The sequence below is a fragment of the Gallus gallus genome, chromosome 3 (genome assembly GCF_016699485.2).
Source record: "Gallus gallus isolate bGalGal1 chromosome 3, bGalGal1.mat.broiler.GRCg7b, whole genome shotgun sequence".
Classification (NCBI taxonomy): Eukaryota; Metazoa; Chordata; class Aves; order Galliformes; family Phasianidae; genus Gallus; species Gallus gallus.
In genome coordinates, this window is record NC_052534.1 from 60,659,252 (window position 1) to 60,678,539 (window position 19,288).

The window sequence follows — 19,288 nt, forward strand, 5'->3', positions numbered from 1 at the left end:
TGTTATGCTGCATCCCACCGTTCTGACCATTTTTCTTCTTTTTTATTCCCAGTCAAACTGAAAACAACTGCAAGTAAGTGTCGTGTCTTGTTTTCTATGCAGTATAAATAAAAGTATAAATGTCTTGTTTTCTATGCATATATAGGTATTGGTATTTTCCTGCTTATACTAAATATACTCTTACACTCTCCTTAGACTACTTAGTAACATCTGAATACATCAAAAACAAACACGTTTGCAATAAAATGCTGTGAAGTGTCAGTATCAAATTCTGAAATTTTTACTATTTATAACAGTAAAGGAAATTATGCTAGATGCATAACTGATGTTCTGGTGATTTTAGATGAGTGTAGGTACATAATGTAAATTTATGTAAATTTATCTTTTTCTAAAAATAACAATATTTTAACTGAATTAGAAAATTACAGATCCTTTACAGTTTGGAGATTACGTATTTCATCAATGTAATAAGCATATTTTATTGGCCTTGTTTTAATACTTTTTTTCACCTTAATATAAGAGAACTAAAATTAAAGTGGAGAAAAAAGTATTCAAGGGAAATATTTACATAACAAAGATTCCACTGAAACATTTGACAATGTCTTTGTAAGGTCATTAAGACTTCTGAATGTCTAAAGGCTGTAATCTATGCTTATTGTGGCTAGTAATTACATGTTACATATGTCGAATCATGATCAGACAACAATCAGAAGGGCAATGTTTACACTTCACACTTTGAATTGTGAATGTTGTGAAGTATGAACAGTCACAGTTCAAATAGTTGGAATCTCCTTAGGATAGGACCTTTGGTTTCTTTCTTGAGTTGTGTCTGGCACATCAAGACCAAACGATGTGTTATTCTGATGCAAAGTAATCTATAAAGAGTACAAAAACGTAAGGCTAAGCCACTCGAGGCACAGACCTCTTCCTGTCTCATGTCAGAAGTTGACAACATGGCAAGGCAAGCTGTTCTAGTAAGATTCCTAAATTAATCTCCTACATTAGATACTGTAGGTTGGACAAGACAAATACCTGCTTTTATATAACTGTAAAAAGACAGTGCTGATCTGAATCACATCTCTAAGAGGAAATGGGGAACATGAAGCATCTGAAATGTGCCTCTGCAGAAGGATCTCCTGCAATCTTGAATTCTAGTGTTAAACTTTTACTTCATCATTGAAAAATTATCATTTCCCATGAAGTTGTTTGTATTGTCTTTTGGTGGTTGTTTTTATTATTTTCTTTTCTTTTTTTTCTTTTTTTCTTTTTTTTTTTTTTTTTGCCCATACTTTAGGTATTCTTTCCTTTGTTTAATTCTATTATTCACATTTGTTCAGTTTTACGTTCAGTAGATCTATTCACTGGCATTTGATGTCTTCTGTGCTAGTTTATGCAAGAGACCTACTGATGGTACCATCTTCTGTTACAGATACATCAGAAATTTAAGTGACTAATTCCTCATGCTTTCCACAGTAACAATCTTTGTAACCACAAATCACTGTCTATACTGCTATTATATCAAAAACTGTATCACCCTGACATATTTGGAATATAATGAAGAGCCAAGATATTTTCCCTTGACCTTTGCAGAGTATTTGTACCACAGTCTTGAATTTACATTCTGCTGCTTCAAATGATTATAAAGGTTAACAGTGCCTTTAGAAAAAGAAAAAGAAAAAAAGTAGTATCAAACAGACCTATGAATATATACAAAAATAATTCTGTTTATACTCCCTATTCTGAACCAACTATCCTTGAATATATCTCATTTAACATTTAAAACATCTGAGCTATTTAAACTACTTTTTTTTTCCACTCAAAGGAGAACATTATTTGAATTTCTACTTTCTTTTTTTCTAAAATTCTGTATATCTTTGCTTCATACATTTCTCAGTGAGATGAATAGTATGCTTGCTGGAACATAAAGATAGCTACTCTGTAATTCAGCATGAGATACAGTCATGGACACAAAAGCTCACTGACTTTGGAGTTTAGGTCTAGTTAAGACCGAATAATAAATCTATACATTCATTCTGGGCCAAATCTATTCATATATTACACCCTAGGTAACCTTATTGTTGAATTAAGTGTGGATTGGTAGATTTTGTATCATCAAATGATTAACCAACAATAAACAGAAATACAAGGCTGAGTTTGAAAATTCCCCAAATTAACAACAAATTCATTTGTAGTAACATGTAGTATCATGCTTTTATAAAAACAATTAGTAAACTTATTTCTTAGTTCAACTGTTTCTGTTTTAACTCACATAAGGTCAGTGACAGCAATAGACCCTAGGTCCAATTTGGATTTTAAATGAAACTCATAATCTGCATATTCACTAAGGATTCTCAAACTGAGACAAGTCACCTTGAACAGAGGACAACACTGGTGGCATTTCATTTCATACTCATGCAAGGAGTAACAACAAACTGCATACTGTTTTGGAAAAAAAAAAAAAAAAAAAGGAAGACCATAGATGCTGGTTGGCATTGGCCAAACTTTATTCTCATTTAATTTTGTAATGAGAATACTACTGTAGGGGCAAAGTGTTTCCCACAGATCTGAGAGTAATTAGGAACTTCCTGATGTGTTGGGAAAAGAAAATGTCCTCTATGTTGGATACAACAAAAGTAAAACAAACTGTGCTTTGGGTCATCTGTTTAAGAGAATCTCTAATCCCAAGTTAGGATATACGTAATCTACAGGAGGTAAGCAATAATCATCTGAATATAAGCATTAGAAATTGCAGAGAAAACTGATCCTGTCCAGGTCCCTCTGAGTTAGGCAACTCCTTAATTAAGGAGTCAGGACATGAATCCCTTTTACAGATTTAGTGCCTCAAAGAGAACATTTTCTTAAATAAAAATGAGAAGCAGTTTTAATCCACTCAGAATGCTGTAACGTACAAGTTTTCAGCATCTGTGGGCATGATTATAAGCAGAACTGTAAATATGAAAGGATTTTAGCATGTTAGCATTTAATAGCAGTAAAATTGGCTTTTACTGAGTGCCTGAGGTTCCTGTTTTGAGCACTGAAATTTATGACTCTCCTTATGAACCGAAGTCAAGACTCAGAGTTTCCTGGGATATGTTAGTGAAAGCTATCCTTAATTGCCCAGTTTTCCTGTTGTAAAAGTATGAACTGAAAGATTTTTGCCTTCATGTGGATTTCCATCAGCTGTAGAACCTCACATTCATCTGAAGTCAGTATTCAACAATGAAGTAAACACTGAGATAATTCAGTCAAAGGAGTCCCGAAAGTGCTCTGTGACCATATTCAATTTTTATCCAGCCCTACATTTTGCCTGTCTAGAGAGGTTGTTTTCATTCCTTACAATTAAGTTCTAAAATAAAACCGGGACTAGCAAAGAAGTGAGGGGTAAAAATCTCTTGGATTCCAAATCATGACATTGTAAATTCTTATGATTACAAAAGAGTAATGATCATTTACACTAGGGAATTTTTATCTCATTGTGTTGATCAATTGTCTTTAACTATTACGGGCATTAATATATGCTGTTTTTGTGCTATACAAACACATAATCAACAATTTTTCCAGCTCCCAAGAGCTTTTACTGTAAAAAGGCAAGGCAGTTTGATGGTGCAGGAGAAAGTAATATAGAGGTGAATGTCAGCTATTCAAGGTCAGCGTCTGTCTTTGGTTGAGAAGTGTAGATGATAAGGAAAGAGAGGTAATAAACTGAATATATTTTGGGGGGAAAGATCACAGGCAGCTATAACCTTGAGTGCACGTTTAAAAAGAACTCTAAATATTCACTTGCTTGAAAGCTTTCATTGGTAAAGCACTTGCATTTTCACGAACCATTGCATGCTGGATTACAGTACTTCAAAGAGTGGGCCTCAACTTTCACTATGAAATCCTATGTACATGCCCACCGTTAAGACACTTTTCATTGCAAATTAATATCCCTCAGAAAAGTTGCAGATGAAAGAGAAGATCTATTTAAATGTTTACTTTTCTTGAGAAAACAAAACAAAACAAAACCATGGTACTAAGCCTCATATTCTTTTCTTTCCCCCTTCATCCTCGTTTATGAATATTTTCCTGTAGAGTCAACAGGTGAAATCCCAATAACAGGTAAATGTTACATTTTTCTGCTATGTCTTGTAGAAAGAAATAGTGAACATATCAGTGTTGAAGAACGTGTAATATTCATCAACAATTAACAATGCTGATGTGAACCAGCACTGGTAAACTGACATAATTGCAGATGTACAGTTCTCTATCAAAGAATGCTTTTATGAGATGATTATTTTATCTTATTTTCACTGTTCTGTAGTGTGTTTCTGAGGAGATACACACAGATGATAAGCATTGAGCAAGCTAGCAATAATCAGATGACATAGACATCAGAAGACATTGAGGATATTCATATTAGAAGTGGTTGGACCATATTAAGTTTAAACGAACACTTTGAAAGCAGCCTGCCAGTTTTCTGCTGTAGTCAGCAGGGAATAATGAAATAGGTTCAGGCACCTGCCAGCAATACACCTTACTTAATTTCAGTCAGTCTGCTTTGTTGAATGGAATCACAGACCAACCACTTTTGTTTGGATTCTGGAGAAAAGGATATCAGAAAGAAAAAACACATTTTCTAAGTGGATGCACAGTTTGAGAAAAATTAAATAAATCAAATGAATATGAATCTATTGCTGCATGAATTCAGAATGGTCATATCTGGCAGTTGTGAAGGTACATCTAGCTCCAAGTCCTGCTGTTTGTTTGTTTCAGGCAATTAGGGTTGCCCAAGGAAAGATAGTAAGAAGGCAGTAGGTAAGGGGATCCTTCTCTGGTGCATTTTTGGCAATGAACAGTTAGGCAATTGTGTCAGTTGCTAGGGAATTACAGAATTCTAGTGCCCCAAATCTCTATCAGAACTTTCCAAAGTACTCTACAACAAGCAATATTCAGAACATTTCCAAAGACTGTTCAGAAAGCTCAGAGCTGCTACTACCAGTAGGGTAACAGCCATCATTGTAACATTAGATTCATTGTATATATGCCATGAGAAACATTTAGCCCAGTTATTATTCTAGGAAAATTACTAAGGAGATCAGCTCTGTGCAATGTGTTTACTGTGAGAGCCTCGTATTTTACAATAGATATTAGGAAGAAATTCTTCGCTGTGAGGGTGTTGGGACACTGGAACAGGTTGACCAGCGAGGTTGTGAATGCCCCCTCCCTGGAAGCATTCAATGCCAGGCTGGATGGGGATTTGAGCAACCTGGTGTAGAGGGAGTTGTCCCTGCCTATAGCAGGGGGTTTGGAACTAGATGATCTTAAAGGTCCCCTCCAACTCAAACCGTTATATGATTCTATGATTCTATGATTATATTATATATATAATATATATATATATAATATAATATATATTATATTTCTGATAGCTGTCACTTAATGTTCTTTCCTTGCAATTCTTTCTAGCCCCGAAAAAAAGAAAGACGTCTAAGGAAAAAGAAGGTAGGAAATTACTCCATGTATGCATATATGTGTAGATGGCAGATCACAAGGATGATCAGAGGACTTGAACACCTCTCCTATGAAGGTGGAAGGAGCTGGGCTTGTTCAGCCTAGAGAAGAGACGGTTCAGGGGAGACCTCATTTCAGCCTTCCAGTACTTAAAGTGAGCTTATAATCAGGAGAGAGACAGACTTTTTACATTCAGGGGAGACCTTATTGCTCTCTATAACTACCTGAAGGGAAGTTGTAGTGAGCTGGGGGTCAGCCTCTTCTCTCGGGTGACTAGTGATAGGACGAGAGGGAATGGCTTCAAGCTGCATCAGGGAAGATTCAGGCTGGACGTTAGGAAATACTACTTCTCTGAAAGGGTGGTCAGGCACTGGAATGGGCTGCCCAGAGAGGTGGTGGAGTCACCAACCCTGGTGGTGTTTAAAGAGCATTTGGATGCTGTGTTAAGGGACATGGTTTAGCGGGAACCATTGGTGAAGAGTGAACGGTTGGACTGGATGATCCTGTGGGTCTTTTCCAACCTTAGTGATTCTATGATTCTATGATTGTCTGGTAGTGATAGGACAAGGGGGAATGATTTTAAACTAAAAGAGGTGAGAGTTAGTTTAGATGTTAGGCAGAAATTCTTCACTTAGAGAATGGTGAGACACTGGAACGAGTTTCCCAGAGAAGCTGTGGATGCCCCATACCTGGAAGTGTTCGAGGCCAAGCTGGATGGGGCTCTGGGCAGCCTGGTCTAGCACTTGACATAGTTTGCAACCCTGCCTATGACAGGGAGCTTGGAACTGGATGTCGTTAAGGTCTCTTCCAACCCAAGCCTGTCTATGATTCTATGATTGTACAATACTATCAGATTATAATTTTACATGTATTTGTATATGGAAAAAAACTCCTAAAAGATCTGAATTAATTTTCAAAAAGTTGTACTTGAAAAGTCTAGGTAATAAACTATTAAGAATTAGAATTAAAATTATTTCCAATCTTGAACTTTGTTACCTTTCCTTTTTCTGCCTAGAAAAAGCAACTGAGAAGAAACATCTGAAAGTTGAAAAACACAAAGGTAATAAAGGGATGGAAATTTCTGCAAACATCACCTTTTTTCGTGGGGTTGGAAAGAGGAGCTTTGTTAGCATTTTTAAACATATGCAAGTACACCAAAATGATGAAATTGTGTGGAGATCCCCAGTAACTGAATGTCTGATGGCTACGCTAGGTGTCAGCATCATTGAAGTCTAATTAAACGCTTTGTCCTGAAACAGAAATCTAATCTATGATCTATATTTTGTTCTTTAGGAGGTCCACCAGCAAAAGAAGCTCCAAGACACCACAACCTGACATCAGGTATAAAGTTTTCCTTCTTATTTTTCATAAAATAAATTCCTTTTCCTTTCCAGAGTGTTCCTGTTGTTGTAAGGGATGCCATTCCTACAAGCTTTTCATATCTCTTATTCAAGTTGAGGCAACATGATGCAAGGCAAGCAAAATAAATAAGACCCATAAATATAATTCCTGCAGAAAACAACATACTCAGATTTTATTGCTTTATGATATTACAAAACTTCTAAACAAATAAGTAGCTAATTATAAACCAAGGGACCTATAGTTAATTTGGCAGTAATTAATTTAAATAAGCATATGTTCCTCATAGAAAATCTGTACCACATAATGAAGACTATGTGCCGTTTGTTTTTTTCTTACAAGTATAAATATTGTCTCTTCTCATACTCCTCATCACAAGAAAAGGTGAAAAAGAGTAGGGCATCTGAGGAGGACATCTCCTTGCACTGCATTATCTTCTAGCTCCATGTTTTTCCTAGTTTAAGATAAGAATAAAAATACATTCCTGATACTTGACTGGTATAAACTGTTCCCTGCAACTTCAGTGGAACTGCACTGATTCACACTAGACAAGGATCTAGGTCATTTATCTCACCTGTGAGATGTAACTTGTGTAAAACCAAAATATGAACTAAATATTAATACGAATCTTCCTGGTAAAACTTTGTTGATCTTAGTTGAGAAAATGACTTCATCTCAAATAATTCAGACAGCTTTGTTGTATGTTTTTTTTTTTCTCCATACTTACTATAGGCAGAATATTTTACAATCCTATATATATGATGGAAACTGTGTGATACACATGTAGATAAATTTATGTATGTATAAATGTGTATCTATACATTTTAATTATAAATATTTTAATAAACCGAAGAATGATAGCTAAGTGCAAAACATATGCAGTGCAATCAGACATCAAGGGAAATAAAATGTGAATGAAATGCTAAAATCAAGCTCCCAAATAGTGTGTTTACATGAAAATGCACACATAGCTCACAAGAATTTGTTGTATGAGTGCCACTAGATATATATAAGAATGTCTTAGCTTAGCCTTTTATATATTTTTTCTTTGATGGGGAATGCATGCAGTTTTAGAGCCAGGTATAAAATTAGATTTCTTTTAATATTTTAATAATTCTGTAATTGACCAATATATAGAGAACATAGACTCTACGTCAAAAGCCATAGCCATTCTAACAATACAGCACTACTCACAACAACTAACAAGTAAATTAAGTGAATTAAAGCAGAGATTTTCTTCTGGAGTAAATTTATAAATTGAAGATAAGCATGTGCTAAAACTTATTATCCTGTCTTCTGCACAACAAACTCCTGCAAAGTTTACATCTTTCGAAAACTGTTTTCATTTACAATAATTGCTGTTATTCATTAATCTAATTACATTCTACCATCACACAACTGACTGGACTTCCTAGATCAGAAACAACTCTATGCAAACAGCCCTTGGTACTGGCTTTACAAACATAACTTTATGTCAGTATCTTCTTTGTCCACTAAATAGAATAAGTAAGCTTTCAGAAAGTGAGTGAAAGTTTTCCAAAAGAACATCAACATGTTTTTTTCTTCCCAGTGTTGTTCTTCGGTATTTGCTCAATTCGAGAATTTAAAAGTTGAGACCAAATTCTAGGTCATGTCCCCTTGAAGTTGATTTATTTTTCCTGTATTGTTTGAAGATGAAGACAGTGGATTTTCTCCATTGCACTGAATAGTAATAATTTCTGCTGATAAATAGAAATAGAAAAGGATTTACACATTCTGAGCTAATCTAAAAATTTAAATAGTAAATCTCCTTTCCGCTTGGAAAAGCTGAATAGATTAGATTCACATGTACTTAGATTTTGATCAGAGTCCTTCAGCCTTTTCCTGGTATTATAAAGCACTCAGATAAAGTGAAATAAGCAATTTAAAAAGCTGAATATATCTTCAATTTCAGAAAGTTCCACATTTAGACAGAATTTTAAGCAGCTCCGTACCTTTCATATAAGCAATGCTGATATGTGCAGTAGACACTAAATTTCTTTCCCCTGTAGAACTGCAAGCAACTACTTAAAATTCTTTCCCCTTCTTTCTCCTGTCCTAAGTGTCAATACTGACACCCATTCTCAGATTGAAATTTACGCACTAGTTTTTCCTTCTGCCTTACAACAAATTTATTCACAAACAGACAGAAGCAGATTTTTGGACATTTGGAGTCAAATTTGAGAATTGTACAAATTCAACTTTCTGGTGAGAGTTATCTACCATATCCTTTATATAAACAACAGTATACTATAAGTAAGTCCTAATTTGTTTCAGTGCTCACATCAGAGTGTGAAAATTTAAAGTAACCAGTAGTTGGTTATGTTTATTGCAATTGCCATGTAACTGTCCTTGTGCCTGAAAGCCCAGGAAACAGTTTCTTGTATTTGTCACACTGTTAGCTAAAGAGATTGACTTTTTTTTATTATTATTATTATTATTTTTACACTGTTATCTTAAGTGACAGATGTACAAATATGGCAAAATTAAAGAGAGGTAGTGAAGAAAGAGCTTGAAAAGTGAGAGATAATGAGATTGATCTTAAATCCATATAGATTGGTTAAACTACAGAAATATGTGGATTATTTTAAAGGTAAATAGAAATCAAATTAGTCATGCTAAATTCCTGTATCGAGCATCCTGTATCTTACATAATTCATGTATCTACCCTTATAAATTGTTGAGGTCTACAGTTTCTTGGACATAATATTTTCTATTCTATGAAATCCTATGTCTAGTCAAAGATGTTGTACATCTGGAAAAATTAAACTTACCATCAGGGACAGTTGAAACATCCCTTATTTGAATATACTGTATTATCTTGTCTATGGAAAAAAAGCATGTCTCAACTAGGTTTATTCTCTGCTTCTGCAGTGATAGAGACCAACACTGTTTCTCAGATGTTTTCCAGCGTAAAAAGGAACAATTTCATCATATTATCAGCAAAAGATTGCACATGAAAACCTCAGCAGCTCCAAAGGATGAAGTCATTATATGTCTGTATTAGCATATGGTGATTAGTTTGTTTCTATAAAATTATTTAATTGCCTATCACCTTCTGTATCTCTGTAACATGTTTTCCAATGCAAGTATGATCTCTAAATTTCACAATGAAAGTGAAAGTTCTATTGAATGTGAGATTTAATGTGAGATGTTTAAGGATGTTTCCTTGGTGCTCAGGGGCCGCAAACTTGTGAGTAGTGCAATATCAGATTTTTTCCCTCTGATCATTATTTTCACAGAGAATGAGACTGCTTTCTTTTTTTCTTTTTCACTGGCATGAAGTATTTGGAGACTCCATATTTGGAGTATGGTTTATTTCATCATTCTGTAGATGCACTTTGTTAATATCATTAAGCACAAACATACTTGTCAGGTTCCATAAAATATAAGAATTGAAATACTATAAATAAAATGCACAGTAGTCAGAAGGGAAGGCAAGACAGATCTATAGATAGGTGAGAAACTCATCATTCTCATGAACTGTGGATAATATGTTTTCTACTCTGCTTATTATCCAGTTAGTCCATATCTATGATTTTATGATATCTCAGAGGTATGATGATTCCAGCATTCTGTCAGTAGTTTCTTTCAGAACTTTGTCTGCACAGTCTCACTCTCTCAAAGCTGACCATTTGAATACAACTTCACCAGAGAAGCTACACAAAAATATAGAAATGGTATTAAATCTTTTCTCAAGATAGAAGCATAGATCAATAAGAAGACCATTAATAGCGGCATCTCTGAGGGTAATAATAAAAACAGTAGTAACATCCTTGAAATAACTTGAATTAGATGTTTATCTTTTTTTTTTTTTCCTCACTAGAATTCAGCAATAAACCATTAATATCAATACTGTTTTTCCTGGACATCAGAAAGCGTACCATTCGCTAAAAAATAGTGGAAGGAACTGGCATGTTGAGAGTTTGTCAAAAACTTTTATGTAAGATCAGTGTCCGTTCATTTACAAGTCCTGTGTCCACACAGATCTTCTCATGCAGCAAGATCTTCTGAGGGTCCTCACTATTCTTCCCTGTAAGCAGGCAGCATGATAGTAGAACAAGCAGCATGGTAATACAGCTTGCAAGAGAGTTCATGTAAAACAGCCTCTGATCTTCAGGCATACACCTTTTAAATACTGGCTATGAATGGTCCAATGTTTGAAGTTTGTTAGGATTGCAAGAACCAAGGCTGCCCATTCAAGCATTCCAGTAACTTGATCTTAGTAATTCCACCATTCTGAAGCTGACCTTTAAAGAAATAGTTGGAGACTAACTCTCAGTAGGCTTGTCTAACCAGTGATATGGACAAATACTGTGTGTTAATAAGAAAAAGTTTAAAGGGAGGTTAAATAGTGCAAAATGCTTGAGTGATCACACATTAAGAACTAAAGTGACCTTGATTTAATGTGGTTGAACCTATTTTGAAATTGAATTGAAGACGATTTCACTGGGGCTGCTTTAATTCTGAATGAGTTCCCACGCAGCAATGTGTGGGCTAGTTAATCCATTTTAAAAGTTAACTCAAATTAACATTCCTGATCTAGAAATTCACATAAGGGGGAAATATCAGACATCATCATAGGTAAACCGAAAGCTTTATGATTTGATCTGAAACCAATTAAATGTCACTAGAAAACCGTAGATTGTACTGAGTTTTAAATCCAAAATCTGTACATACAAACCACAAATAGGAAAAACATCCATTTTTATTTTAATTATACAATTGTGGATAGCCTCTCTGCACACTGATATTGTAATCCAAGTTAAACAGTACAAAGGGTAAGTTTTCTTTTTTGAAATAAACAAATTCATGTGGATGATCTAGAAGAACTTTGGTTTTATGCTGCTTCTACTACAGGAGGACATCTATCCTGACCTCTGTACTAACCCCTTTTATTAATCTTGGCTGAGTTTTTCAGTTCCGTTACCTTACCTTGAGTTTATTTTTTGTCAGGACTGGTTTATAATTAGGAACAGCTGTCCTAATTAAGCTGTCAGTCTTTTGAAGTCCTCTTATCTGGAGACATTCAACTTCACACCTCTTCCTAGGAGAGCAGTAGGACTACAAAATTACAGAATAATACAAGCAGGACACCAGCTGCCTGTTCCTTTTGCACTTACACCATTCCAGATCCATTAAAATCATTAGTACTGTAGAATACTAGACAAGATTTATCCATTTGATGTAAAGGTCTGGGTTTGATCAGAGACATCTACAGACAAAACCCTTCAAGATAGTCACTGAAAAAAAAAATTAGAAATGATTCTGGACTAATTCTTATGCTACCAGTCACATCTTATAATGAATGTTGTTGGCTTTAGCGGCTCTTGTACCTGAACAGCACTAAATTTAATACTATTTACAATCCATAAGTGATATTTCCTGTTGTAATTCTGAACTGGTTTCTGGAGACAATTTCAAATGTAGTTCAGTCATTCATCTGAACATTGTCCAAAGTGTCTATAGTCCACTCAAAATCTCGGTGCACAAACTTCATTTGACCTCTCATATAACTCTTGATAATGTGTCCCCCAACTTGGAATAGATACTTACATTAAAAGGGAAATAGTAAAATACTACCAGGGAAAATACAAGGATATAACTTGGCAAAATGAATCCAATTTGTGTTATTTATGCCTACTGGACAATGATTTAATTTCCTTCTTCTTAACTGGGTCTAAAAAAAAATCACTAAAATTAAACTAAGTGGCTCCAACCATTGTACTAAATTCGTGTCAAGTTAAATGGAATAAAGTTGAAAGGTATCTCAGGATAAATCTCAGGATGATTTTGCCACAAAGCAAATTTTTAGATCTAGTATCTTAATGCTTCTCATTGCTAAGTTGTTTTTGTCACACAGTTGTTTGTGTCACACATAACACTGCTGTCTGATGTAAGCAACACTGCAGACTATGAAAAATATCAACAGATTCTGATAGACTCTGGGTCAGACCCGCATTCATTTAGAGGCCTTATTAAATATCATTCTGTGAGTGGTTTCATTAGTTTTCTCCTACCTTTTGCTAGTTAAACAGACAGCAGGGTCAGACTCCCTTGAAAACTTAATGATAGCAAAACTGTGAAGAACAGAAGTTGCTCTGGTCTTAGGATCTTGTGTATGATTTTACTGTGTTTGTTTTTTGTTTTTGTTTTCTTTTCTCTCAGTCAGTGAAATATGACAAAGAGTGACCTTCCCGTGCAACTGATTTCGTAGCAATTTTCCTGAGTGAGTTAAAGCCACAAGGAAAGGACCAATATTAGGATTCTTCTTGTGCACTGTTATACACTCTGTTTGAGAGGAAGTACATTTCCTTTTCAAAGCTTAACTATCTGACCTCCTGCATTTACTAGCAACATTGAACAGATGCTTGTCAGCAACCTTAACCTCAGAGAGCAAACACTGGCCATCAAAGCACATTGCCTTGTTACGTCATTGTGGAGATTCTAGATCTGAGTGGAAGATGAGAGATTAATTGCATTATATTGCAGACAGAGAATTTTGAAAGTAACTTTGAGGGCTACTTTCCAATCATTCATCTTATCTCCTTATTCAAGATACATAGTGAGATGCAAAAGAAGTATTCTTGTGTATATGGTCCTCTTCATAGGCACTTAGCATTCAGCTTGGCCACTGGGAGAAATGTGAACATGGGAATTTGTGATGTTTAGCAAAGGTTCCACACCACTTCCCTTCTTCCACCACCCCTGTGCTTTTCCTGGTTTCCCAAGGTGTGATCTTACTGAGCTGTTAAAGGAAAGAGCCCAAACTGTTTGATAGAGAATGCAGCAGATGAAGGGGGTAGGGAGAAATCCTCCACTTCCTCTTTCTTACTTACGTGAAAAAAAAAAAAAAGTATTCTCTCAGGTCACTTCAGTAAGTTTCCATTGTTTGTGTGTGGTTCAGTTTTGATTTTATACTAGCTCAACAGAAATTTTAATGAGAGTTATCATAAGCTCCCTGAACACTCATGTAGTTTAAATATGTTCCCAACTAGATGGGACCTACCTCCCTTCTTAAGCCCCAAACCAGAACTTGCATAAATGAAGCTAGAGCCTGTCATCCTTTAGAAATTCTGGACCCGTAGATTGGAAGTCAAACTCTTCTACAGTGTTCCAGAACCTTCACTTTTAATGCCCATCACATCTTTAAAATGAATAAGTCAGTGTTTACCTGGCACTGAGCTTTTACAGTATCTCTTCCACTGTGGCATACATTTAATTAGCTAGCTGATGTTTCTTAGACTTCGTCCTGGTGACTGTGTTTCTCTTGTAAAGCTTTCTCCACCCAGATTTGTCACAGGGCGCATTTTGAAGAAGACAACCTTAATTCCTTTGTATGGAATGTCCTTCAGGTGATCTATTCAAATTTAGTATTCCTCTTTTTCCCAGCAGATTCTTAATCCTCATCTCAGTCCAGAGGGAGGTTTTGGGTTTTACTGTCTATCATAGAATTGCTCAGGTTGGAAAAGACCTTAAAGATCATCAAGTCCAACCTAACCTAATTAATCAATGCCTACTTTCTCATGCTTTGGACATTTATAAGAGGGAATATTTTTGCCCAAACAGTAAATAGACTGTCAAGCTTTTTTTTGCTTTTACCCAGTGTCTGGAAATAAATTACTATCTAAATTCATAGTTTTACTGTTCAAATGATCTATGGTCTCGGGAACATCTTTGTTCTCTTTTACATTGTGTCAGTTAATTGACTTTTATCCATTTATACATATTTTTTATATAAAATATAGATATAAAAATATATCTATTTATATATATTTATCTATATACATATTCCATTCAACTGGCTTAAATAACTGACTTAATTAACAACAGATAGTATGTAATTTGCATTCTAGCTCTTTAAATGTTAATTTAATCAAAATCAAAGCCACATTCATAATCGTTGAACAACCATGGCATTTGGGAGAGGTACCTGCGGACTTGCAAAAAGTTGCTCCTGTCTCCAAAATGGAAAGAAGGAGGACCCAGGAAACTACTGACTAGTCATCATCACCTCCATCCCTGGGAAGGTGACAGAAAAATAAATCTGCAAACTGTTTCCATATACATGAAGGACAAGAAAAAGATCAGAAATAGTATGAATTCACAAGGGAGTAGCCATGCTTGATCAACCTGATAATCTTCTGTGATTAAGTGAATGCACTGATAGCTGAGCTAAGCTGAGATGAGAACTGAATACTGTCTATGGGTTTCAGCACTGTCTCCCGTAGGATGCTCACAGAGGAGTAAGGGCTGGATGAGCAAACAGTGATATGGATTGAAAACTGTCTGAATGACAGGACCCAGCGTGTGATGATCCATGGTACAAAGCTGGAGAACAGACAGCAGTGTACCTCACTCCCAGGACAGTGTCAGGAGTGGAGTTTCACTGGGATGGTACACCTGTCAAAGTGTAATGCAGGTCTCCTAAGGTGAGCTTAGGGACACCAGAAACCTCTTGTGGAGCAGAAGGACAAAAGTTCACTTGAACTTGATTTTCAGTATACATACAGACCATGAAAGTAGGATTTGTGATTATTTTGGGATTTTAAGCTGGAAGTGTCAGAGAGTGAGCACTGGGGTCAATCCTATTTAATGTCTTCCTTAATTATACTGATGATGGGACAGAATGTACTGCAAGAAGTTTGCAGATGACTCAAAATTAAGAGCTATGAATACCCCAGAGGGTTGTGCTGCCTTTTTATACTCAGCATTAGTAAGGGCACATGTAGTTTACTGGGTCCAATTCTGGGCTCCCCAGTACAAGAGAAATGTGGATTTACTGGAGAGAATCCAGCAAAGGGTCGTGAAGATGATTAAAGGACTAGAGCAACTCTTTAATGAGAAAAGGCCTCAAGCATGACACCCAGTCTTCTTCCCCTTCTGCTAAAGAATTGAAAGCATCATGACAGTACTCTTGCAATATTCCACCCACATTTCTTTAAACCATCTCTCAGTGTGATATGCGTATCTTTGTAATATGCTTCACATTTCTTCTTGACCAGCACAGAACAACTTTGCCTAAACCCCTAATCCAGGGAGATTGCTTTCTGGAACTCATCTTGACTTCCAACTCATTTCTATCTATGCAAAAATTTTTTTAAAAGATCAAAAAATAATTTTTCATATTTCTCTCCCTCCATAAGGGGAAAAAAGCCTCACCCTTTCCTTCAACAAAAAGAAAAACAAAGACTGAAATATCCCCTTTTCCATCTTCCCCAAACCAAATTAGTCATAGAAATCAGGTCCTGGTATAACAGAATTAGCTGTAATTTGTCAAATAAACTTTTCTAGATTTTTCCAACATTTGCTTTTTTTTTTTTTTTTACTTGTTTCCCCAGTAACACTTATAAGGAAAAATTCATCAAATATATGATTTATCATAAATTACATCCTATCCAAAAGCATAAGGCCAGATATACGATTTTTTTCCTGTGATAATCTGAGAAAAGAATTACAATGTTAAGCCACATTTCCTACTGATCATCTCTCTTTTTTTTTTTTTTTTTAATAACATTTGCCCTGAAGATATGAGACAATACATTAGAACTGGGAACATTCTTCCATTTAGAAGACACATTCTGCATTCATATTTAATGTGGGAATTATAAAAGCAGAGGGGGCTACATTTGTAGTCTTCTTTGCGTGCCAAAATTCAATTTGTTCTTCTGGCTATGGTGCATCATAACAATGCTGCAGATTCTGATACAGACATATTTCCAGAGATGTTGGCATTTGTTTGAATGACATTTTTATCTGCATGTTTTGCAGCTCGGGTTTGCATGATAAAACAGCCTAAGAAGAACAGAACAACATTAAAGAGAAATAGTGGAAAAGCACGGAGCAAAAAGTATTCTGAAATATTCTGAAATCATTTCTTACTTTAAAGATTGCTGCCATATAGGCGACTGGCTCTGTTTTATATGCTTACCTAAAAAAAAAAAAAAGAAGACATACAATGAGGAGTAGTCATGTACTGAGAGTAGTATAAGAAATCTAACCAAGACAGTTTGGGGAAAAAAAATAAAAAATTAATAGTTTGAAAACCATCCAGAAACTAAAAATGACCTCTTTACAAAATAGTGTGGTGTCAGGCATGCTGATTATGATATATATAGCCATGTTTAAAATACCACTTATAAAAGATCTAGTATATATCAGGACTTACTGAATGTGTGAAAGAAAGAGTTGAATTTTGTATTCTGACTGCATGCACAGTTATTTTTGAAATGATTTCTACTATCCTTAAATAAAGTATTTACTGGTATTTACTGGGGCTAGCAAGTGCATGATGCCCTACCTGCCTTCTTCATAAAGAAGAGAGAACTGGCTATTGACTTTTTTTATTTTTATATCCATTAGAGGGATATGCAGAAATTATTTCCATTTAAAAAGAGAAAGATGAGTTTTAAATTGGCAATTTCCTCCCTATAAAATAATTCTTTTTATCAAATTGATACTCAGGGGGAGTCGATTTTAGTCTTGCTTTTCTTTTTCTTTTTTTTTTTTTAATCTATTGAGAAATCTTTGGCAGAGCATTTTGATAGGAAAAGATTGGTTTTAATCATAGCTTCTTTTGTGGCAATTTACTGTTTTTAATTAGCTTTAGTTAGGAAAGATATCTTGTTGAATGGAATATACCTGTTAATTGTAATTATAATACATCCCAGAAACTTCTTGACCCAAGTGATACTATACAGTAAGCAAAGCCAGAAAATATAGCTGATCCACATTAAGAGATGCGCAGAGCAGAGGGGGCTGAGGTGAGACCTCATGGTGGCCTACAGCCCCTCACAGGGAGTGGAGAGGGGCAGCACTGACCTCTGCTCTCTGGTGACAGTGTCAAGATCCAATGGAACAGCATGAAACTGCATCAGGGGAGGGTCAGGTTGGGGGTTAGGGAGTGGTTCTCCACCAGAGGGTTGTCACACATAGAACAGGCACCAAGCCTGCTGGAACTGGACAACACTTTCAGATGTAGGATTTCAGTGGTGGTCCTCTGCAGAGCCAGGAGCTAGACTCCATGATCCTTGTGTGTCCCTTCCAACTCAGGGTGTGTGTTCTGTGATTCTATCATTCCATGATTATATAAATGCCTTTATAAGTGTCTATAGCTTGTCAGGCCCTGGATGTGAACCTCAATCTCTATATTCTTGATGTGAGCTATAATCAAGAGATCATTTCTCTAATCTAATTTCATATTTTTAATAGAGATCCTGGATTCATCTTACAGAGGACCACAGTGAAAATACCAGTAATCTGAGGGGAGAAATTCTATTCTTAGATCTAGGGGGAAAGCACAAAGTCATTTTCAGAAGAATCTGATTTCCAACATCACTTTCAAGCGCGTCTTTTACACTGTAAATACTTAACCTTTGAATGAGTGAGGCAAGAAAACCACAGAAGATAAAATAATTGGGTTGAACATACCAGCACTTCTGACACACCACTCTGCATTCAACTTTTTATTGTGACTTGGCAGTAAATAAACAAACCTTGAATTTGAGTTCATAACACAAGGGAACCTTGGAGTCCATCTCAAATTTGACCTGTTACAATGGACAGCTTTTTTTTTTTTTCTTAATATGAAATGAACAGCAGGGGAAAGAAATAGCCAGCAGAAAAATAATTGTATGAGAACTAACTTTCTGAGATTCCAGCACTCCTCCAATCATTTTCCCAAATGCATGCCAGACTAATAGTTATCTTTTAAAATCTTGTCAACATTAATTTCAGAGTCCACAACTCAGCTTCTGTAACAAATAAGGTCAATTTCATCTGGGCGGAAAAGATGTGTTCCTGAAAAGCTTTCAAACATTGCACATAGAATTGAGACCATATAAAGCATTGCTCAAAAATCAAAAGGTAGAAAATCACCATGATTTTGCAGGATTAGGAAGCAGGCAGGGCCATTTTTCATACCAATAGATACATATATACACTCATCCAAACCCTAATTAAAAATGCCACTCTCACCATTTCATTGGAGTCCTATTGGAACTTGTCAGTATATCTGAAAGTGGCTGTGAAATATAAGATCAGAAAATATACATATGGCTTTCACGAGTTTCCACTCAGCTATCGTAGAATGTAAATATTCTGTGGGGTGAAAAAAGAAAGAAAGAAAGAAAGAAAGAAAGAAAGAAAGAAAGAAAGAAAAAAGGAATAATGTGGAATAATGGATTTAAATGTAAATTGTCTATAGCTTCTAAACCTCTGCTACAAATATGCCATGCTGAACTCTTCAGCTAAAATCTTGTTGAAATGTGGAATCTGCCTTGTGAGACACTAAAGATGTGTGTTGTCGTAACTCAATTAATGGGAATTAAATTATATAGTTGTTTTCTGAAAGAATACAACAGAGACTTATGGTGTCAATTTGGGCATTATAAATGTTAACCATCTCTTTGTTTTCCTA

At 35.5% G+C, this 19,288-nt stretch overlaps 1 protein-coding gene across 1 annotated transcript in view; it reads left to right on the forward strand.

Annotated features, from left to right (window-relative positions):
* TRDN (triadin) overlaps positions 1-19,288 on the forward strand; it is a 208,455-nt gene that overhangs the window by 186,851 nt on the left and 2,316 nt on the right. Inside the window, exons 34-38 of the mRNA XM_040697502.2 lie at positions 53-73; positions 4,075-4,101; positions 5,449-5,484; positions 6,509-6,553; positions 6,787-6,834. Of these exons, the coding sequence (XP_040553436.2) occupies positions 53-73; positions 4,075-4,101; positions 5,449-5,484; positions 6,509-6,553; positions 6,787-6,834 (177 nt within the window). The remainder of the gene's footprint in view (positions 1-52; positions 74-4,074; positions 4,102-5,448; positions 5,485-6,508; positions 6,554-6,786; positions 6,835-19,288) is intronic.